Here is a 23,133-nt window from a genome sequence, read left to right as displayed (position 1 = left end):
ATGAGGGGCGACATCCTATCTAGGCAAAGAAAACTTGCAGTAGAATGGATGGAGAAAGGGAGAGACCAGTGCCTGAGATAAGCACAAATTATTTAAGATACAGCCCTACGCTTCCCAGTTCCTTCTCCTAAGTTATTTAAAGCCTCGGGAGCTGTGGGTAGTGGTTTCTGCAGTTCGGATTCATTCAGATATGGTTCCGTGTGGTTTCTGATTTTTAAGGTCAGCTTGTGTAGTAACTTTCCTCTAGAACTTCAGTTCTAGCTGGATCCCGAGCCTTCCAAAAGATACAATTCCAGACAGAATAATCAATTACTCGGAACTCTAACAAAGAACAGTCCAGTCGAACGGACTCTGTCCCCTTCCTGCAGCGCTCCCTTGCCAGCCCTTTGTCACTGTGACTGGCCCTACTTTCAAACCCGGCTTTACCGCATAAGGTGAAATCTTTTCTAGCATGGGGCTTTTTGACTGGGAAGACCAAGATGCATGTATGAATATATTTTATATAGAAATGCTAAAGTTGACATACTTTGGTTTCCAGTCAGTATTTTTCAGCATCTATTTCTCATGACCCCAGCCAACAGCATCAACTATTCACTGCCCATCTTACAGACGAAGGGTCACATCTCCTAGTGTGTGCTAAGATCATTTCAAAAAAACCAAACTTGATTATGCGAACTTTTTCATCATCTGTCAGGTTAGCCAGCTCCTGTGTTTCTTCCTTTGCTGCAGGAGCTCAGGAGGGTATTTTAGGCGATATTTTATTTTTGTCCCTGGCAGCGCAGCGAGGCGCGGTGAGTCCCGGTGGCCGGCGGGTGCCACTGTTGCTCTGTGCTGCTGTGGCACTGTGGTACCACTGCTATTTTTCTCCTTTGTTTCCAAACATCTTTTTCCTTCTTTTATTTTTGGTGGAGCTGGGCAATGGGGTCCAGTCTCGCTTCATTGAGAATCCATCAGTACATTTTATGAAATGGTTTTCAGAATCTGGTTTGCTCGAAATGAATGACTGTCCTCAACAAGCAGCACAAAACACTCATGATACAAATGGGACATGCATTTGGTCTCATCTGTTTCCTACATTTCTAGAATATTTGTAAATAATTGCATACTATTTTTAGTACCCGTTTATAATACTCCCCCCCAGCCCCTTCTTTTTCCATTTATTCTCTTTGCTGGTCTCGGTTAGCTCTGTTGCTTGGGGGTTGTTTGGCCTGCCCGTGCTGACCACTGCTCTATTGCTGTGCGCAAGCTTAATTGGACAAGGTCAGCTGGAAGAGCAGAGCTGTTACCTGCTCGGGGAACAGCTGCTTTGTCCTGAAATCTCTCTCCCCTTTATGCTGAATTTGCTGGGGCAATGTTCTGAAGCTCAGTTCTGCTGCTCAGCCATCGGAGCTGCTGATGGTTGTCTGAACATGCACCGCAGCCCTTGTGCAGAGGCAAGCAGGCTTGGGGACAGATCCACCTCTCGCACAGGCAGGCTCGGTTCCTGTGAGTTGTGCCTCTGTCTGTTAGTGATGAGTCTGGCTCTTACTGCTTGATGCAGCTTCTTGCAGCGTGTACCTACTTGTGTGGCTGTTGTGTGGCTGGGTGCTGGAGCACAGCTGGCAGCAGGATACCTCGGGGCTTAAATTGGTGCTGAGCGTGTCGATGAAAGCTAGCTCTGAAAGCAGACCTTATGTTAAGCCCAAGACACAGAAATCTCAAAAGTCTGATATTGTCTTGCTTAAGTTGTCTTTGTTGGTTTTGACCATGTTCTATGTCCATCGTATGTTTTTCTGTATCTTCTGTGGCTTGAACTTTTAGACAGAAAAGCTAAAAATGCATTCCAAGGACAAACCCCAAAGCCAAAATATCCCAGCTGGCCGAGCAAATGTCCCTTGAGGCTCTGCAGGGTTGGGTCCTGCTTTTGCCCTTAGGAGAGCATTCTCTTTTGGAGCTGGTGTTAGTTGTATGATTTTTCATCCACACATCAAGTATTTTTAAGCCCTAGTCCCTTTTGTGTGGAATTTTGGTGAGCACTTAAGGGCCTGAATTTTACTGGAGCAAATATTCATGAAGAGAAAACTGATAATTGTTGCTCTATTTCAATTCTTTGTTATTGGTATTTAACCCCACTATGCTTTTTTTAAATTATAGCAGAAACAATCACAGCCACTACTTCTGATCTGACTAGTCACAGCTAGGCACTCAGGCTTTGTATTTTTGGCCACTGAATGATTGCCATCAACTACCCACAGGAAAGCTTTACATGGAAGCAGAGAGGAAAGAAAAACTGTTCAATCTGCTACCAAAGTCATGGAAATGCAGCCTGCTCCTGGTGGGTCTTGTGGGCAGAAACTGTTTTGGGAATTATTTGTTTAAATTAATAAAAAACATCCTGTTGTAAGAATCCCCACTGATCCTGATTGCAAGGGTAAGACATAGGGAGAAAAAACTGCTTATAATTGAAACCGTAGAGGGCTTTATAGATCAAACCAGGATTCTGTGCTGCCTGGTGCAGGGCAGATGAGGAGTGCGGTGTCACCATCTGGTGCCTCGTGCAGTACATGGAGCTTGCAAAGCCCTCTCCAAGCAGAGGGCGTTGCAGTAATCTGATCTGGAGGAAGCCATACGAGGGTATCTATGGGATGCTGATCGCTCCACGCTGCAGCAGGGTACTGCAAACAAATGCGGGCATGCAGAGCCCCTCGCCTGCGGATAACCTGCCTCTTTCAGCCATCTCCAGTCCTGGGGAGAAAAGATGTGAGAAAGAAATGAGCCCTGTTCGGAGCTGTTCTTTGCTTCCCTCTTGTTCAGACTGCCCTGCTGCGATGGGAAGCTGCTGGAATATTGACTGGTGTTTAGAGAGTTCAGCTTCCTTTGTGAGAATGGCAAGCCAGGTGACGGACACTGAAAGGCCTTTCTTAGGTGTTGAGCACATGAAGCTGTGCTTTGCCTAATCTTAGCTTAAAATCTCCTGTTCAAGGGAACATTGTGTGTCTAGTAAAGGGAGAGGGAATTATGGTCTTTTGTCAACAGGAGAAGTTTTTTTTTTTTTTTCCTAATAATCCCCTTCTCCTCTCCTGCTTTTGAACAGCTTTTCTTATGTCTGGAGCTGTAAGGTTTAAATTAAACTGGGACGTTGTCTGCTCTAGCCAGCCTTTGGAGGCTGCTGCAGAGTTGTGCTGCTGCACTGCTTCTCCTAAAGCGTCCCCTTTTCTCCAGCTCACTGCATCCCCCCAGCCAGGTTGTTCAGCTGCTCTCTTGATCTTTCCTTCCCCAGTAGCAGATGTGCTGGAGGATCAGAAGGGAAGAACTCAGAGGTAAATGTGTTCTCACAAAACATTCCTCTGTTTTACTCAGAGGTAAATGTGTTCCCTCTGTCAGATGCTGAGACAATTGCTGACAAGGATGACTTAGAGATGCTGGATATATCTTTATTTTGGGGTACAGTGATGATACCCCAGGGTTCTGCCTTCTGAATGCGTTGAGCCCCAAAGGAAATGGAAGTATAACCCAGCCTGTTTTGCTCACTGATGCCTTAGCCGTGCCTTCCCAATCCATCTGTGCGTTGAACCCACGCCTTGCTTTTGTCCCCCGTGCCACCCCTCACTGCCGCACGTGGCCTTGGGGTGTCCTGGGGAGTCTGGAGTCAGGATGTACCCCTGGGAGGTGGAAGTGAGGGGAAGTTTTAGCATTGCAGATTAAGGCTGCCAAGTTTTGATCAGTGGCTTAGTTAGCTTTAAAGCAACTTTTACATTTGTAGCTTGATGCCTGAGAGCAGCGACGCCGAGCTGCATTTGGAGTGGGGAATGCACACAGCCTGGCAAACACGGACATGCAGGCAGGCGCCTCACTTCGACCTGTCTGGGTAGAATTCATTCTTGGGACTGCATCCTGCTGTCCGTGATGCTGCTGAGGATGGAGTTCAGGTCTAATCATTAGGTTTCTTTGTATTTCCAAAGATATAAAGATAAATGTCTCAACTATCTTGTGCTTGGTTTTCCCCAGTATCTCCTCTTTCTGTGCTCGTGGATGTTTGTTGACGCCCTACTTGGACTTTGCAGTTGCTGGTTTCAAGGCTTACGAGTGGTGCATGATCTCTCCTTTGCTGTCTCTGGATGTTTTATCATCTATGGAGTATTTTGGTTGTTCTTTTATCAGCCTCTTCCTTAGCTTACAGGTAGAAACCATTTTGAAGGCTGAAAGCCAAATTAAATATTGTTGTTTCCAAACAGTGCTTTTTACAGAAGAATAAGAACCCAAAACTCGCTTACATTTAGAGCAGTGTTTGTAGGTTCCTTCCTGCTATCATTTTACAATTACATACTCACAAGATTTAGATTTCTGACAAAATGGAAGCACTTTTGTGGACTAAAGCAGCCTCTTGCATCAGTCTTTGGATTGCTGGTGTTCAATCAGCTGTGCTGCTCTGGACTCTAACCGTATGAGCCCGGAGACACGCGTGTGTGACTCATGGTGTGTCGTTAGGTAGCCCGAGGTCCCCTCCTCGTTGCGGGAGACTGGCTGGTACCAGGAGGGAGGAGGGGAAAATAATTCCAGGACACCTGTAAATCCCTGCAGCTCCGTGCTGAGGGTTTGATGTTAATTAGGCAGCAGGCAGCAGTAATGTGCTGCAGTTCCCTTGGCTCGCCTGCTTCAGAAAGGGCAAAATCTTCCAGCAGAGCAAAGAAGGGGCTGTTGAAGGGGCAGCAAACTGAATGGAACGACGATAATTTTATGCAAATTGGAGTTCAGTAGCAGATTCAGCTTGGCTGAATCACAGAGGGAGCAGAAGAATAAGGAAAGAAAGAGGGAGAGGAAAAACCCAATCAAAATGTATGGTTTGAGGCAGGTTTCACAGCCTTCTGTTTAGATTCTTCTACAGAATTGAAGAAACATAAGAGGAATGCCACTGGTCACAGCCGGTGGAATTGCTCTTTCTCCCGTGGTACTGCTGTTAATAACTACAAGTGGGTTATTCAGCCGACCTCTGCTGATTCCGCTTTGCTGCCTGATTTCAAAAGCTTTGCCCTGCGCTGGCACTCAATCACAGCTTGATATAACCAGCGGCGCTTTGCATGCATTGCCGTCATTTCCATAGGGGAGGGCTCTCGGAGAGGAAAAAAAAAAAAAAAAAAAAGGGAGGGGTAAGGGGAAAAAAATTCAAATTCAGGAAGGTGCAGGGGGGAGCCGAGTCCTCTCCAGGCTGTTTTTCCCAGCTGAAGTAGAACACATGCAGCTTTCCCACCATTTGCCAAGCTGAAAAAATCATCTCAGCCCCCTGAGGTCTCGTGGCCCTTTTGGTCCTAGCCACAGCCTCGTGTCCCTCCCCACTGCCTCCAATGGAGTGAAATACTTGTGTGATTTACCACGGAACAGGTACAGCTCTAGGTCGCTTTGTGCTTTCTCCTATATGGCTTAAGGAGATCCTGGGAAGTCACCAAACATACGACTTGCAGTGAATGTGACTCTGCGGTGACAAACCCGGTGTGTGAGCAGGGCCCGGTGCAGTCCGCGTACTCAGCGGTGTGACCCTGGAAATACACTGGTCATTCCCCCCAGTGACTTGGGGTCTTGCCTATGGTCCAGGATGATAAGAAAGTCTGTGGTTTGGTCTCTTACAGGTTCCTGCAGGGAAGGGGAGGGTGAATGTCCAGTTACACGCTCCCTGATGCTTTGCTTTCAGTTTTTCATGTTTGCTAATCTCTATGCACAAACCTCCTGTGTGCATGTATTTTTTTTTTCTGTTTAATCTTTACCATTTTGAGTGTCAGCTCACAGCAATGTCTACATATTGCATGGAGCAATCCGCCGCCTTGTGCTTTTTTGCTTTCAGTTTTTCATGTTTGCTAATCTCTATGCACAAACCTCCTGTGTGCATGTATTTTTTTTTTTCGGTTTAATCTTTACCATTTTGAATGTCAGCTCACAGCAATGTCTACATCTTGTATGGAGCGATCTGCCGCCGTGTGCTTTTGTGACTGTAGCTAGGCTGGGCCAGACCGTGCTGTTGTCAGGCTGGCATGAAATGCAGCCCTCACCTTCTTTCTGGCTTCTGTGCATCACTGAGCCCTCGTCTGCATGCAAAGATGTGGAGAGTTGGATTGACGTTATAAAAGGAACTGTAAAATTTTCCAAAAACCAGCCTTAAGTTCTGCTTGTTCTTTCTGGTATTCAAGGCGTTGACTGCTGCCGATGCGAAGTACCGCGTGGTGTTTGTGCGGGTGTTTGCTTTATCACCGCATCCTTGCGGGGCCAGCGCGGGGGTGCTGCTCAGCGTAGAGCTCTGGCAATGGGGACCTGGCTGCTTTTCCTCCACCTGTGTCAGTCCTCCTCTGTGATATGGTCACTTTTTGCATCCGTGCTGTTTGCCCCTGTCGGGGAGTGCAAACCTCCCCTCTGCTCTTGCTTGGGGAGCGCGCTGCGCGTGTGCAGAGGGCTGGAGGTGGGTCCGATACCGGATGCTGCAGAAATGCAGAGTACCTCGCACACACCGTGTGTTTTCCTGGGGTTTGTTATTTGCATGATACCTGTGTGATCTGTGCTCATGCCCATGGCAGCCGTGGCAAGCGAAGTCAGGTGGTGGGTGCCTCCTCAGGGTCAATGACATTGAATTCTGCCTGATACCTGATGGTTGACAAATTTGGGTTTAGTAAATTGTAAACTTGTTGCTGGTCTGTGTATCAGCTTGATGACAGTTCTGTATGATGGCTTTCACTAACCAATCTGTAACTAACTGTGGTTGTTTGATTACAGAGGGAACATCCCCACGCTAAACAGGTACGGTACTTGTAATCTTTTAAAATTTGAAAAGACAGACTAGAAAGAAGTAGCCTAATACTTAATGTTTTAACACGTTTTGTTTTAGTGCCCTTCTCTTTACTTGGGAAGCTCTCAAACATAACTCCTCTTTTTCCTTCCCTTTTCCTCTCCCTTCATCTAAAACATGTTTTCAGCTTTACCCTTTAAAAAAAGCTTTGCATGCAGCAATCTTCAAAATTCAATTTGCGAGGTGACTTGGCTCATCTGCAGTATGGTACACAGCTAACTTCTAGCAGAACGCTGTTTCTAGGGTCTCTTTTTGGAACTGGATTCCCAGCTGCTGACCCTCTCCTAGGGTGTCGCAGTGGAGCAGGCAGTTGCTCCGGGCCCATAGCGTGCCTGGTGCTGCTCTGGTTTCTTACCACTAGCTTAGAATTTGTCGAGGCTGTCTCACCTCCCTCACACCATAGATGAGTCTACATCTCAAACAGCTGACAGCATGTTTTGTTGTGTTTTGGATGTTAATTTTTCCTCCCATGTCTCAGTTGAAGAGTATTTCTTGTTTTAAATAATACATGAGAAATGTCTGCTGTCTTTTTGTTTAGTTACTGTTCTGTGCTATTTTTTGTATTAGTTGTAAGAAATGTACACCAAGGCATGTCCTGAAAAATTTCTCTCTTTCAAAATATGAATACCTATTATTTGTTACTGCTTACAAGCCTATTTAACGAAAAAATAGTAAAAATGGGCTCGAAAGTCTCATGGCTCTTAATCAGAGATAAATTATGGAAACAGAGAGTGACTTTAAACATGGAGAGCTATTAATCAAACTGATGATACTTTAGACTTGTTAACCGTATGCTTAGGACCGTATCACAATGGTTTTTTGTTTGTGGAAAGAAGGAAATTCTAGTAAAGCTGGTGAGCAGCAGTGTGGGCAGCCCACGGTTTGGTCCTGATGCGCGATGGCCAGCACGGCTGAGCCCCTGCTTTGCCTGCCGTGCCGCTGGCGTCTCAGCCAGTGCGGCAGTTGAGCATCTTTTCGACTTTACGACTTGTAAGTCAAGCGTGTGCTGTGCTGAATCAGCTCCCTGATTTATTTTTTTCCCCCATTGTCTTCTGCCTCCTGTTGTGACACCAGTTGGGGAGGACAGAAACTCAACGTGGTTAATGTCTTCCTAAGCCCCGGGGAGCACGAAGCAAGCGAGGGTGCGCTGTGGCTGTGTCGCAGAGCGCTGCCGTCTGCCAGCTCGGCGTTTCTGGCTCTTCAGAGCAAGCTTGAAGGTCTCACCATGTTGCGGGGAGCTTTTGAAATAGGTCCCTCAAGTGAATTAAGATGACTCAGTTCGAAAATTAGAAATAATTATTGCAGGGAAGGCAAACCCAATTCTAGTAGCTAGGGAAAGGATGTCTAGTTAGCTTTTTGTTCCCTGTGTGAGAAACTTCCTCCGCTAGTCTTGACCATAACATTGCGGGTCTTTAAAAAAGCATAATAGTAATACTACTACTACTACTAACAGCTCAATCCCCAAACCAACCCAAACCATTTCACAGCTGACATGTACTGCCGTAGCAGTGGAACTGCAGGAGAACTTAGGGGTACTTTAACGTATCCAGGATCTTGCCCTCTGCCAGGAAGGAATGCTGACCTCCAGTGAATGGTGCTCCTGCATTAAACAAAAGTCTCTTACTCAGTGCCTTCCTCCAAGCTTGTGTAAATCTGTTCCAGTCCTCCTGACTTAACCGAGGAGTTGGTCCTGTACCAGTGATGTGTGTACTGCAGCGTATCTCGGTGCTTGACCAGCGGACATTAGGCGTGAGTATGACAGTGTCTGGAGCTCTGCCTTCCTTGCTCCTTGAGACAGATGTGTTCTGTGGCCAACTGCTTGTATTTAGCAGCTGTCAGCTTCTAGCCCTCAAAACGGAGGAAAATAAATGAGTAGGAGGAGCTGCAATGTTTTTAAAGTATGGATTAAATGAGATGGAGGAGCACATTAATTTGGTCAGCAGTCAAAGTGGAAGGCACTGAAATAGGACTTTATTTGGGGTAGGAATACTAGTGTAAGACTGTAGAAAACCCCGTTTCCAGTATAGGATTTGAGAGAGGTCACTGTACCACACTGCATTTGAGGAGCATAAATTATAGTATGACCAGAAAAATTGTGGAAGCAATAAGGTAGTACAGTTTGGTACACTTCAATTTAATTAGTAAAAATTTACTGAATCGTTAAAAGTGTCAAAGGTTAGAATTATTGCTGTTTATCTCAGTATTCCACCTGTTAAACAAAACATACATGCAGGAGGAAAAGTACGTTCAGCTTTGCATAGTCATAATTCGGCTGTCATCTGGAGAAACTCCTTAAGAAATACTTGTTTTAAAGGGTTACAACATTATTTCCTAACTCTTTTAACCATTCCTGTACACCGGGACAATGTCCAGGTAAGGGCACTAACGGCACCAGGGGCATGCCAGCATTGCAGGGACTCTGGAGAAGACAGCACAGCAGGGCTGACGTGCTGAAGAATCTAACAAATGCACCGGTTGTGTTGGATAAACAGCCACGCTTTCAGTGGCCAGAGCATACGCACACGCACAGATCTTTCTCCAGTGATGTTCTTCTCTCCCGTGTCCCTACTAACTGTGATCTTATTGAATTGCCGTTTAGAATGTCCTTCTCTTCCAACCTCAATCACTACGGGATGGTCCACGTAGCTAGCGTGAGCGATGTGCTGCTGGACAATTCATTCACTCCGCCGTGCCAGCGGATGGGTGGAATGGTCTCCTTCCGCACGTTTGAAGATTTTGTCAGGTATGTGGGGAAAGGTGACGATTGTTTGTGTTGCAAGCTTCCTAAGCAAGCCCAAACGGAGCTGGACAAAAGTTTTGCCTTGTCTAGAGTGAGATTTAAACCAGTCCTGAGCTTGTTTGCTAAGTTTCTGGAGTTTCAGGTGGAAGTTTGTTTGGCTCCCCTCGTCCGTCTCCTTGAGCTCACTGAGTTTCAGACTGCTGTAGGAGCAGTTTGCAGCCAGAAGGATCAGCATCTTGAATTTCTGCTGATTGGAGATCATTTGCAAATATGCTGATTTCTTCTAACGCTCTCGTTCACACGTATACACGTGGGAGGATGTGTCCTTTATGCTTTCAGCCTTCGAGGGGTTGGCAGAAAACCCCCAGCAGAGCCCACAGCAGTCGTGAGGGTCTGCAGCCCGAGATCTCTGACAATCGTTAGAAGACCCAGCCTGTGCTGGAGGAGGTGTTGCCTCCTCGTCCCCCGAGTTTCAGTCCTGCACAGGGAGGGAGTCCTTTTCTCCCCTCCCCTCCTTGGCAGCATGATTTGTGGATTTCGGTGCTGTGTGCTTTCCGGGGGCTCGCAGCAGCCTGTTGATGCCAAATCCTCCTCTGGTGTGTTTCAGGATCTTTGATGAAGTGATGGGTTGCTTCTGCGACTCTCCTCCCCAGAGCCCAACCTTCCCCGAAGCTGGCCATGCTTCCTTGTATGATGAAGACAAGGTACAGTAGTTTTTTTCTCCTGAGATTGCTCTCAGGTTGGAGGCAGAAGGTGTGCAGAATGCCGCAGTGACTGCGGGCTAGATAACTTCTCGCTAGTTCACGTGCTGGAAGCAGGAGTTCGGAGCTGTATGTGTTTGTGTGTGTGATTTGTTTGCTTGTTCCACAGCAGGTCATTCGAAGTAGGTGGCCATTTTCAGACTCTGTGCTAAAACTACACCTAAGTCTCCTACTCTCCATGTAAATTCAGTTTGTAGCTTTTAACATCAGCAGAATTACTGGATCCACAGCTGCGTAACCAAGAGTTCAGACCCATGATTAAGTTTCCAGACCTTCTCTGTGCAATGGGCTTCTGAATGGCGTCTTCAGCTGCGTTTAACTTAAGCTTACACCCTGCCCTGTCACATTACATTTTGATTCCTCCCTCTGTCCTACCTCCTAGAACTGTTCTTAGGAGGAAAAGATAAGAGGAACCACTCAATTCTTGCCCAGATGTGGAGAACAGGTGCAGAGGGAGCAGATGGTTTATAATCCTCAGTGACAGAAGGTGAATTTCCCCTGGGGACACAGGTAGCTGCTCCACCGCTCTGTCCTGGCCCCCGGCAGCGGGAAGCTCTGCTGGAATACAGGCTGTCCAGAGCAGGGCTTGGTTTTAAACTGATCCATTGAGCTTGGTGTGTGTAAGTAGCCTTGTTCCAGAATATTACCATCAACCTTAACGTCCTCGGATCTCTTTATCTCCCCCTCACCTCCCAAGGATCATTTCCTGTTCACACTGCTTTTCAGTTAACTGCAGGCTCTTAAATGCTAAATTTGTCATTTCTCAGAGCTCTCATATGTGGTTGATGCTTCCACATTATTTCACCTAGATGTAGATAGGAAAACACACCTTGTTGTGTTCCTACACTTGGAATTTGCTTAATGTTGTTACCTTTCTTGATGCCAAAGTCCTCTAACATCCTGCCTGTGCTGCATCGTGTAAAGAGAGGACCTGACCCTGCATTCGCTCTGCATCCAAATGAAGCACACTGCAGTTAGCCAAGTCAGATGTGGCTGGCAGAACTGGATTCTCCAAATGAAGCTTCTGTTTCACTGTTTGTGGACATTAACTCTTACTTCTGTGAAATTGTAAATTTCAAGGATCTCCCTCACGATTTTCCTTGGTTTGCAGCATGCTCTGCTGAGGTCCTTTTCCCCAAGGGCATCTGTATTTTAGAGTTGTATTGAGGGAGCTGTTTTTGAGAACTCAAAGGTGTTGTTAACTATTTATTTATGGGGAATATTTTCTTTAAATTGCAGACTGCCCGCGAGGAGCCCATTCACATTCTTAACGTTGCTATTAAAACAGACAGTGACGTTGATGACGATGGGCTGGCAGCCATCTTCAGAGAGTTCACGCAAAGCAAGGTAAGTTGCCTTGATTGTCTCTCTGGAACTGTGTGATCTGCTTTGGGAAAAGTCAGAATGTTCCTCAGTTTTTTGTTTGCTTTGAAATGAATAAATGCAACATATACATCCTTAATTTATCCCATCTGAAACCTTACCGCTGCTTTGGCTGGATGTAGCTGCGCCTTTCTGAAGCCTCCAGGTGGTTGTTTCTCCTTGCAGTGCATTCTAATCCATGAGGTCAGGATTTAATTTTAATTTTTGAGAGGGTAAAAGATCTTTAAGGTTTTAAACACATCAGGTCAATCTTCAGTGTCTAGCTCCAGATGCTCTGAAAACACATGCTGTGTCCCTCTCCCTGGTGGTCAAGGTGTTACATGAGTAACAGAGGCGTGGAAAGAGGCATTTAAATGGCCTGTATTTTCTATATCACAATAGTCTAAATGCAATTAAAATTTGTTGTCCCTGTTGTTGGCAAGCTGGAGCATCCACTAGTACGTATTTCATAGAATCACAGAATCATTAAGGTTGGAAAAGACCTCAAGGTTCATCAAGTCCAACCCAACACCACCTAACTCACTAACCCATGTCCCCAAGCACCACATCGACACGTTTCTTGACCCCCTCCAGGGATGGTGACTCAACCGTTTTTTTTTGGGCAGCCTGTTCCAATGTCTGACCACTCTTTCAATGAAGAAATTTTTCCTAATATTTCTGGCACTGGGTGGCACGGATTTGGTATGTTCTGTTCTCGTAAGAGTGGGATGCACTTGAGATTACCAGTGTTGGTCCTGTGGTCACCTGAGACACCGCGAGTTGGGGATAGCCTCCTCGTGTCCACTCAAGCCTCCGGTGCCTGCCTGCCTGCTTTTCGGGTTGGTATGAAGGACACTCAACGGGCCGGTGGATGTGAACAGCCCATCGGGCACCGGGTGGCAGCCGTGGCACCTGCAGCGACTACAGGAGGACTGAGCGAGTGGCTTCTAACTTCCTTTCCCAGTGTGGGAGGTGGGAATACATTACACAGAAATGAGGGGTTCCAAAATGGGGCTGGGATCCGTGCGACTTCAGCAGCCTCCTGTCTCTTTAAGCAAAGGAAATGATCAAATATAAAAATTAAAACTAGTTCTGCTTTTCATCTGCTTGATCATGCTCCAGGCGTTTTATGGGAGGGGATAAAAGGAAAGAAATAAAAAAAAGAATTCCAAAACACATTAAACTATCAAATAGGTTGATCCAAATTGTCCAAATAATCTTCTAGTCCCAGCATGTTGTGTGTGGTTTTTTTAATAGAAATTAGGATCATATACTTCTAAATGACTTGTGGAGGAGATTGAGGCAGTCAGTGTAAATGGAGTTTCTCCAGGTGCTGATGGCTAATCGCTCCGTAATAGCTGTGGACTTGCTGTGAGACCCACATTATTACGATGTAATCAGAATCCTGTTGCTATGCTGTTATTGTCTGCCACTTGTGGAATTTTAAAAGCAATAACAATTTTTGCTTTTTAAATCATGGCATTATTAAAGTTATTTTCTTCCTCTTGCCATGAATATAGTCACTGATGCTCATTTTCAAAGGGCTTAACCTTAGTAAAACATTTCAGTCTGTGCCGAAAGGGGTGGTTTTGTTCCCGCTCTAGCTGAGTTCTTGCGTCTTTTTTTGTTCTTCCTTTTTTTTTTTTTTTCCCTCTTTGCTTTTAAATTGGAAAAAGGAGGAAAAAGGAAGAAGTTTTAGAAAGAGGAGTAAAATTATGAGATCTTAACACTTCAAAAGATCAGTGGTGTGGCAAATACTGGCAGCAGCACTCATTTGAAACGTGGTTTAGTGGGATTTGATAAAGAACAACGAGAATGGATATTCTCTATTTGAAAAAAACTAACAGCTATCACTTACCACCTTTGAAATATCGACACAACTGTCCACAGCTGTGCTTATGGTGCCAGAATCAAGTATGTGCTACATGCTTCCTTGGGCCAGTTCCTTTAAAACTCATTTTCCATCATTACACCTTACCCTGTCTGCGCCGTGCTCCCTTCAAAAAAGTAGGCTTTGCAAAAAAGAGAAACTTACTTTAGCGGATGAACAGGAATATTTGCTGCAAGATTTGTGGATGCCTCTTCTGCTTTATGTTAGCAAGACTCGGTTGGAGCACTTTGGCATGTTTTTGTTGTTTTCTTTCTCTGCTAATCCAGTCACCTGATTCCATCCTTGCCTTTTTACAGAAATCGGTCCTGATTGAACATGGGATTCGGAGGCTGACTTTCCTGGTAGCACAAAAGGTATTTGGTGTCTCTCATGCTGCTCAAAACTCTTTGGTTTCTAGCTCATAGTAACATTGACATTTGATGTGTTTTTTCACCAAGTAAATGCTGTATTAACTATATTTAGTTCTCTCTTCACTGTTCTCTAATATTTGAGATGCTTTTGATGAATTCGCTTAAGAAAACTAACTTACAATTGTAAACAATCTTGGCACCTCTTGTATTCTTGAATTAATTAATTTTTGATTTTCATTTAATTGCTAGCTTTCTTCTGCTTTTTTTTCCTTGTCTTCCTGTGTTTGTATGTTCCGTTTGTAAGGACTTCAGGAAACAGGTCAACTATGAGGTGGATCAGAGATTTCATGTAAGTAAAAAGGGGCTAGAAGAGGGTGATATTCCCCTCTGAGGACGGGGCTTTTTGTGTTCAGTGGGGCCATTCACATACTGAAGTGTCTCCTGTTACCTGGCTGAGCTCTTGACGGCCACATTAATAAAGATCTTGTTAGTTTCAGTATTGTTTTGTATTCTAAAATGTAATTATACAATTACATTTTTGGGTTTCTTATGTAGTGTGGTGATTTCTTTAGGTTTCTTACTGATTTTAAAATAACTTAGAGGAGTAATTGATGTGACTTTCTAAATTTCACATAATGGCCTAGGGATGTGGAAAATGTTTGGGGCTCTTATTGCTAAAAATTAGTTCTTTCCCCAGGGCTTGGGCCTCAGTGAGGGCTCTTTTAGCCATGTTTTCAAGGTGGCAATGGAAAGCATAAACCAGATTTTTATCTCTTCTCTATCTACTTTATTACTCTAGAAGTAATTAGGAGTTTTGAAAGTGCAAAAAATTCATTCTGTGCTCAACACACCTGGCTTAGCAAGCTTTACAAAAGGAAAGCTGGTTTGCAAATTGACAAAAATAGTAATTGAACGAATGAGGGGCTCACCACCTGGGAGTCGCTGCCCACAGTACAGGTACAGACACGTGTCCATCAACGGCTTCTGCAGGAAACGGGACTCTCTGGAGAGGTGTTGGGACCTTAAGCAAGAAAGTCCAGGTTTTAGATTGAAAAAAAGGAAGGTTTAGAGAACTGAATTGATACCTGGGGAGTGGAAAATACCAGGCTATGAATAAGCACTGCAGCACGTGTCAGTGGTCAGAAAGGAGGCAAAGAACAAGAGAAGTCATCACAAGAAGTTTGCCCTGAGCTGCCACGTAGAGCGATGCAATGTTGGGATGCTCCTGGTTCCTGCGCAGAGGAGGCAGCATGGTGTGTCGTCTGCTTGCTAAGTTTGTAGCGTACCTCTGGGATCTTCTGTGAGTGTCAGTCTTTATTACTGTCTCCTATTCTATTCTGTTTATTACTGGACCAACTATTAACTTAGCCAGGGCCTGGGCTTGGGTTTGTTTTTGTTTTAATTACAGTCTATATAATTAGTTCCCAGCATGTTGAGGTAATAGAGAGTTGCTCCAGCAAGCTTCCAATTTCCTCATCTCATTAGGTTTTTAACATGATTATTAGTATAATAATCAACTATGATGATTTCTGTTGTAGCTTTTCACATTCTGCAGTTTGCAGGGTGTCTTGATTGGCTAATTTAGGCAAATTATTTTGATTGTCTTGATGATGGTTGGTTGATTAGAACACAGCAGGGGTATAATTCTTCTGCTTAGGAAATGGAGCACTCTTTTGGATTTTGGTACCAGAGCACTGGAAATTTTTGTGTGTATGCACATCTAATTATTTGCCCACAGCACTAGTCAAATGCCTTGAAAGCAATTACATTAGTGATAGAACGAGCATGGATGGTGTTAGGAGAGATTGGCGGCGTGCAGAGGACAGGTAGGAGGGATTTGGAAGAGAAGTGAGGAAACGTGGAAGTGGTTGTTTTCTTATAGTTGATACTCATGGGCTCACCTGATGTACCCAGTGCCTGAATTTTCAGGCAGGATTTCCTGTAAGACACACTCCAGGCAAACACGAGTTATTTCGTTCAGTTGAGAGTCATCAGGTGAACTTCTGGGGACTGTTCTTTATAGGAGGTAAAGGTGGTGACTAGCTAGAAGATTACTTCTAGCTGTAAAAACTGTGTTTGTTGCTCAGCGCAGCCTTGTACTTCGCAAAGTTGTACCTAGTAAAAGTGTAATCCACAGAGCTGGATGGCTTTTTTGGGTGGGACTGGAGGGGTAGGTAGAAGGATGCTGTCTTTCTTCTGAGATGTATGCCACAAAAACCTAAAGCCCTTACAACTTGCAAGGATTTTTTTTGTGCAATAAAATAACAGACAAACCTAATCATGTTTGGGGGATTTTTGTATCAATACATGAGGATTAATTTATTTGATTAGTATTTGTCATTTTCCTTGGGAAGGGAGTATTTCTATCAGTAATAGCATGAAGAGAGCTGTAGAATACAGACCATCGTTTTGGGTACATCTGCTTACGTAATGGGGTGTTAATATCATGTGTGACTCCCAAACATTCCCACAGGAATCACAGTAATAGTAGAACCAGAAGAAGTTTCCCACTACCATGTCTGGACAGTCCCATGTTACCGTCTGTTGCTAATTTGGCAATAATAATCAAAAGCCAATCAAGTAGCATGTATTCCATCAGCAGGTTTAAACTCCCTCAGCTGCCTTGTTGAGGGTACCTTGATTTTCCACCTCCCTTTGTGATGTTGGAAAAGTAGCTTGTACCCACTGTCCTCTCCTCTGCTGTGGTGCTACTCCAGGTCTGTGAGCACTCTCTGGGTGGCTGACTTTTGGAGGTCTAACATCATTGGTTTTATTTTCAAACAGAGGGAATTTCCAAAGTTCTTCACGTTCCGTGCCCGGGATAAGGTAAGTTGTATCTTCTTAATGATCTTCTCTAAGTTTTCTTCCCATCCTCAGTGTTTCAGCTTCTTAACCCATCTCCTCTTTTACACCCTTTCCCACTGGTACAATGCCATGTGCCTCCAGTTTGAGGAAGACAGGATCTACCGTCATCTGGAGCCAGCTCTGGCTTTTCAGCTAGAGCTTAACCGCATGCGCAACTTTGATCTCACTGCCATTCCCTGTGCCAATCACAAAATGCATCTCTACCTGGGAGCAGCCAAAGTTGAAGTGGGAACAGAAGTGACAGACTACAGGTTCTTCGTGAGGGCTATCATAAGGCACTCCGATCTGGTTACCAAGGTGAGTTCTGCCACCTCTGCAAGGTCTCTTGTCAAGGTTTCAGGGTTGCACATCCTGCTCAAACTAATGTAACCTGTTTTCTCAGTGAAGTCCTTCTGCAATTTTTTCAAGCACTGTATTTTTGAGCTGTGGTTTTTGAGTAGAAAGGAAATGATTTGTTGACAATATCTGGCAGGAAGCGTCCTTTGAGTATCTGCAAAACGAGGGAGAGCGGTTGCTGTTGGAAGCCATGGATGAGCTGGAGGTGGCGTTTAATAATACCAATGTGCGCACTGACTGCAATCACATCTTCTTAAACTTCGTGCCTACTGTCATCATGGACCCGTCTAAGGTATGATCTCTTCCCTAGATCTGAACTGGTTTTTTTCTTGGGCAGAACTGGCAGAACTCAAGTATTTAGTGGAGTAACGCTGTCCTTTGGGGTATGCAGCTCACCTCCCCTGTGTAAACTGAGGAACAGTTTATGGAAAATGTTTTGTATTTGAAACTAAACTTATTTTTTCATTGTGTGCTTGAGACAAACAGTTCTAATAAGGAAATAGCTTTAAATGCTCTTCTCTTTGTTACAAAAGTCCAAATAAAATGTGAGACAAATTGTGAACTTAAGAAGAATTTGTAAATTCAGCTACAAAAAGAAGTGCCTTGTTTTCATTCTCTGATACAAAGCCACAGTGATCAACGTTATAAATAAATGAACATTAAGCTTTGTAGATGCATAAATGAAAGTGTTTAGGCATAAAGCATGTTTCTGGTTAGCAGAACCACCACAAAGAAAGTCCCAAATAAACTGTAAAGGCTGCATTTAGTTGGAAATCAACATTCTGTTCATGGTTACCGAAAGATGAGAGCTGACCTTTCCTTATGAGAATAACTGAAAGTTTAAAAAGATGAATTGGTTATCAAAATAACTCTCTCTTGCTTGCTGACTTTTAAATTGTGATTAAAAATTGGTGGCTTAAATCGCTTTTGAATATAATAATCTCTCAGCACATCCAAAATCTTTACTTCCCAGGAAGTTCAGAAACAGCAGCTGGGATGTGCAGCCCCTGGAAGTTAGTCTGCCCTCAGATGTGTACCGTGACTTTCCCCTGAGCTGCTGTGGAAAAGACACTTTATTTTTTGAAAGAATATTAAAAACAGACTATAAATTACCTTCTTTTAATAGGCGCTATTTGCCAATGATAATATATTATAAAGTTTAATAGAACACCAGAAGGCCAAGCTCCACGTAGTAATTGCTTTGTTGATTTAAAGCGCTGTACTGCGTGCACGGTGAAACATGATTATTGTGCATATAAGCGCTGCATAACCGTTTGTCAAGGATTGCGCTTTCCTGCATTTTCAGTTCTTAGCTGTGAGCTATGCCTGCAGGAGGAGAGGTGGATGGAGGGGAAACAGCGGGCATGCTGTGAATGTGGATCAAGCACTGTCCCTTGCCCTCGGTAGTCCCCAGGCTGAGTTCTGTTTGTGCCTGGGAGGAGATGGACATGCCACCGAGGTCCCATCGTAGCGCTGGGCGTGTGCTGCTGCTTGGTGCTTCCATCTCTCCTCTTCTGTGATGTTCCCGCTGCATACTGGGAGCCCCTTTGAGCAGGACCCCACAGCAGCAGGATGGAGGGGTGACAAAGCGGTGCACGTGTCCAGAAAGGTGAAGGAAATTCTTCTTGTCTCTTTTAAGATCGAAGAATCTGTGCGGAGCATGGTGATGCGCTACGGGAGTCGCCTGTGGAAGCTCCGCGTCCTCCAAGCCGAGCTGAAGATCAACATTCGTTTGACACCGACTGGGAAGGCAATTCCTATTCGACTCTTCCTGACCAACGAGTCGGGCTACTACTTGGACATCAGCCTGTACAAAGAAGTGACAGACTCCCGAACAGGACAGGTACGGGGCCATGGGGCTCTGTGGTTTGGTGAGCAAATTATTTGGGGGTACACATTACACCTCATGAAGCTCTTCTGTGGTTTGTGGTGTTTTCAGGTAACATAAAATTGCCATTCAGCATTGCCAAAGGAAGAAGAATGTATCACTGTAAGATAATCTTGCAATGGGCGTAGGTGTGCAAAATGTAACCAATTATGCAAAAGTGCATATTTTCTAATTGATTTGTACGTACCTCCGGCTGTTTGTACATCTGTTTGCCTCTGTGGCAGAGTGCTCAAAAAAGGAACAGAAAAGTAAGCGCTGTTGGTGCTCAACCTGTAGGTCATAATAAAAAATATTCTTAATTATACATTTCTCTAAGTAGATAGAGACAATCTGTGAACTTGTCTTTTAAATTCCAGAGGTACAAGGAATGACCTGGGTAGGATGATATAAAATTATTGAAGGTGCTTTTATATCATTTTTATGAACCATAATGGGCTCTTTTGTAATGGTTGTGGCTATTCTGGTATTTCTGCTTTTCACGGCACAGGAATAGTGTGGTTAACTGAAATACATGGAGCATAGGATGCATAAAAGATATTTAAATACAGAAATGTTTACATCTTCCCTCTGTAATAATCTCTCTGCCATGCAGTAATAGCGGCAGAATAAATCATTTGGGCGCTGTTAACGTTGAACTCAAAGTGCTGAGTCACCTTTTCTCCCCCTCTTCTCCATTTAAATTTTTCCAGCAAGCTGCCTGGCCGTACAGTCCGTCCAGCTCTGGAGATCCTAGAGCAGATAGCGTCTGTATGCTTTACTTCATTTCTGCCTTTGAGTGGAGATGAGGAAAGAAAAGGACATTTTAATAATCTCCAGTGGCTGAGCTTAACACTTGAGTCTTTTAGTCACTCGTGAAGGTCACCTTTCCTCTTAAACTCCGTCTCTGATGAGCTTTATGTTTTCAGAGCCAGGAGAATGTGCTTGTGCGCGTACAGCTTTTAGCAACTTTCCCAAGGTTTGATTTTTTAATTTGACATTAAGTCACCTTCAATTAGAAAAAGACCTGCAGTTTGTAACTCCCAATCTGATCACCATGCTGTTAAAACCAGCCTGATCGTGTCGCTCGTCAGGCGTGTTTCTGTTGAGCAGCGTTTGCGCAGCGTTGCTCCAGTTAAGCATTGCTCCTCGTGTTTCTTAGTTGGAATAGATTTCCTTCGGAGTCCTGGCTGAGTGGAATATACAGTGCCATGAAGCATGGCAGCTGATAATTCATGTGCTACTCTGGGAAAATCTTTTAAACTTACAATATCAAAACTTCAAGCCAAATGACATACGCAAGTCTTGACCTAGCTTCCGTGATCAGTCAGTGGAGATACGGGTACCGCGCTGTTCGGCTCCATAAATAACAGAGTTCTCCTCTCTGCTCCCAGCTATCGCAATCCATCGGCATAGATACGGTGTCAGGGGAAATACTGGTGAATGTGAAGGCCTCTAAGTCACAGGCGTTGTTCTGTGGGGATCCGGCTCTGTTCACTCTGCTTCCTGCTGTGCTATGGTAATAAGTCAGCGATACTCGGATCCGTGCAGTAATGGTCCAGCGCTGTCTCCGAAGGGTAGTAACGCGTGATGAAGCACAGAGTTACAGGATATGTGGGTATTAACGTGTTTGTAGAGAACAGCAACAAGCCTGATCGGTCTGGAGCAGCCTGGTGACTTTTGGTACAATCTGGATGAGAGAGGTGTGCGGAACCAGTGCATTAAGCAGTAACTCGCTGTGTTTCGTGCTGCAGATTATGTTCCAGGCGTATGGGGATAAACAGGGACCGCTTCACGGGATGCTGATCAACACCCCCTACGTGACCAAAGACCTGCTTCAGTCCAAGAGGTTCCAGGCCCAGTCTTTAGGGACGTCCTATGTCTATGATATTCCTGAGATGTTTCGACAGGTAAGTGTTCTTAAGGCCTGGTGGGTTGTTCTAAACTTTTGTACCTGCAAAGCACTTCTAGCCGTTGCCATCCTTGCTTGTCAGGGAAGAAGTAGGCTGGAGTGGCTAACAGTGGCCCCCCAGGGTCTATCCAGCCACGGATTGAGTCTCCTTGGAAAGAAGTCAGGAGTTCCCGTACACTGCTGCTGTAGGTCCATTGACGAGTCAAACAGCAGAAGCTGAAGTGTAAACCATCTTCTCTTCCTTGTTGCTTTCTTTGTTCTCCCAGCCTGTTATCCAACCTTCTTAGAGCGTTGGGCAGTGCGGGGGTGATAGTTCCTAGGAGAGGACTCCTACATCATTAGGTGGGTTAATGAGTTGCACAATTGATCTGGTATCTGATTTGCTGGGTTCTCTCCTGAGTCACAGAATTTGAATTCTACTACTTTGAGTGAAGCTGTGCTTCACAGTTAAAGTTCCAAAGCGAGAGCCGCTGGATATTGCCAGTCAAATTGGGAGGAGGGATATTTCAGAGTGTTCTGTCTTGAATATTAAGTCACAGTGGATTGAATAAAAATATTTGCAGATGACGTTCTTAACAAGAGTTTATCTTTTCCTCTTCTAGTCTTTGATTAAACTCTGGGAGTCTATGAATGAACATGCGTTCCTGCCAACACCGCCGCTGCCTTCTGACATGCTGACGTACACTGAACTGGTGTTGGATGATCAGGGCCAGCTTGTGCACATGAACAGGCTGCCAGGAGGAAATGAGGCAAGTTGCACTTTCTTTAACGCTACTTTTCTATCCATGTGCTGCAGTACATTGTGTTCTGGACTAGGTTTGACAATTGTAATGAAAATTTACCAGCCAGGCACAAAATCTGTTCATTCAGTCTTTCACAGATGAAATCTCTCTCTTGAAAATGAGATTTTTGTTTCATTAAAAATTAATATCTTCCATACAATGGGTATTTTAACCTCCATAGTAAATGATGATTCCATTTCAAACCTGTGCCTATGCTGTTTTTCCTTCCGTAATTAAAAAGTGCTCATTCAGCTATTCCCGGTAACTGGGGTTTGTGTTTGAGCAAAATGTGTTTTACAAGGCTAAATAGAAATGTTTTCATTTGCTTAAAAAACGAAAAACCAATTTTATGCTTCCCATTTAAATACTCACGATGCAGTGTTTGTGCAGCAAGCTGGCAAGGTGCGTGCAACATCCCCCTCTAGTGAGTGATGTACTTGAGACTAACAACCCGCTAACGCTGCCGGCATCGTCCGGTGACTCCTTCGGCTCAGGCAGAAGGAGGCTGTTGGGTTCTGCTGGGCTTTTGCTGGTGTGTCATGGTATTAGCAAGCCAAAGATTGCAGCGTTGAAATAACAGGAGAATAGAGCTAACTAGTAAAGGGTTGGAGGTTTTTTTGCCTTCACTAGGTGGGATTCAGTAAGTGCGTGTTCCTACAGTAATTTAAATTTGAACAGTTCTAGTGGTGCCATAATTTATTTTTTCTTGTTGTCATTGAACTAGCACCTTTCACTCGATGCATAACTTCATATTTGCAAAAGCTCTGTTCAGAAACGTCGGTTATAGTGATGAGAGCAAGTGGGGGTTTTCATCACCACGTACTGCACGTGTCTTGTCCGGGGAAGGTTTTGGATATGAAGTTTTCCCATTGAACCTCATCAGTAAGTGGTGGCTGTGGGAGCACTGCGTCCTTGTCTTTTGCTGGCCTGTAGGAGAAATGTTTTAGCTCATTTCGGGTTTAATTACACGAGTTATTCCCTGCATTCTTAGGGAGAGCTGAGGCTGCGCTGCTGTGGAGGCTTATGCCATCATCTTTCTCTCTTTCTCTGCTCTCATTCAGCGTTTGAGTGGATGGTGGCTGGGGAAATCGCGAAGTCCCTCAGGGACGTGGCTCTGTTCTTGCTGAAATTACAAGCGCAGAGCTGCCTGGGCATGAACATGTAGTGTTTACTCTGCCAGTATGAATACAAATAGTCTTATTATAAGAGATTCTGTACCCAAAGACCACCAAAAAAAAAATTAGGAGTTTTTTTTTAACCCTTGGTAGACTTTGTTGTGCTCAGTCTGAAGAGGAATCGCACGGCTGTGGTGGTGTGCGTGGTGCTGTGGTCTGACACACAGGCCCAGGCCCTGCCTCTGGTTTTACGCCGAGGGCTTGAGTCACTGGAAAATGGGATGACCCAGGGGAGAACATGGTGTCCCCCCGCGTTTTTCAGTCCGCCTGCTGAAGATCCCTACTTG

At 44.7% G+C, this 23,133-nt stretch overlaps 1 protein-coding gene across 1 annotated transcript in view; it reads left to right on the top strand.

Annotated features, from left to right (window-relative positions):
• LOC104461492 (acetyl-CoA carboxylase) overlaps nucleotides 1–23,133 on the top strand; it is a gene marked incomplete at its 3' end in the record, with an annotated part of 98,136 nt that overhangs the window by 38,029 nt on the left and 36,974 nt on the right. The window contains exons 29-40 of the mRNA XM_010073114.1: nucleotides 6,736–6,759; nucleotides 9,408–9,551; nucleotides 10,156–10,252; nucleotides 11,549–11,656; nucleotides 13,859–13,915; nucleotides 14,217–14,261; nucleotides 16,697–16,738; nucleotides 16,859–17,074; nucleotides 17,250–17,405; nucleotides 18,753–18,956; nucleotides 20,732–20,887; nucleotides 21,492–21,638. Of these exons, the coding sequence (XP_010071416.1) occupies nucleotides 6,736–6,759; nucleotides 9,408–9,551; nucleotides 10,156–10,252; nucleotides 11,549–11,656; nucleotides 13,859–13,915; nucleotides 14,217–14,261; nucleotides 16,697–16,738; nucleotides 16,859–17,074; nucleotides 17,250–17,405; nucleotides 18,753–18,956; nucleotides 20,732–20,887; nucleotides 21,492–21,638 (1,396 nt within the window). The remainder of the gene's footprint in view (nucleotides 1–6,735; nucleotides 6,760–9,407; nucleotides 9,552–10,155; nucleotides 10,253–11,548; nucleotides 11,657–13,858; nucleotides 13,916–14,216; nucleotides 14,262–16,696; nucleotides 16,739–16,858; nucleotides 17,075–17,249; nucleotides 17,406–18,752; nucleotides 18,957–20,731; nucleotides 20,888–21,491; nucleotides 21,639–23,133) is intronic.

Source organism: Pterocles gutturalis, unplaced genomic scaffold, assembly GCF_000699245.1.
Source record: "Pterocles gutturalis isolate BGI_N339 unplaced genomic scaffold, ASM69924v1 scaffold2427, whole genome shotgun sequence".
In the NCBI taxonomy this organism is placed as follows: domain Eukaryota; kingdom Metazoa; phylum Chordata; class Aves; order Pterocliformes; family Pteroclidae; genus Pterocles; species Pterocles gutturalis.
The sequence above is the reverse complement of the archived record's forward strand: the minus strand, read 5'-3'. Positions and strand labels throughout refer to the sequence as shown.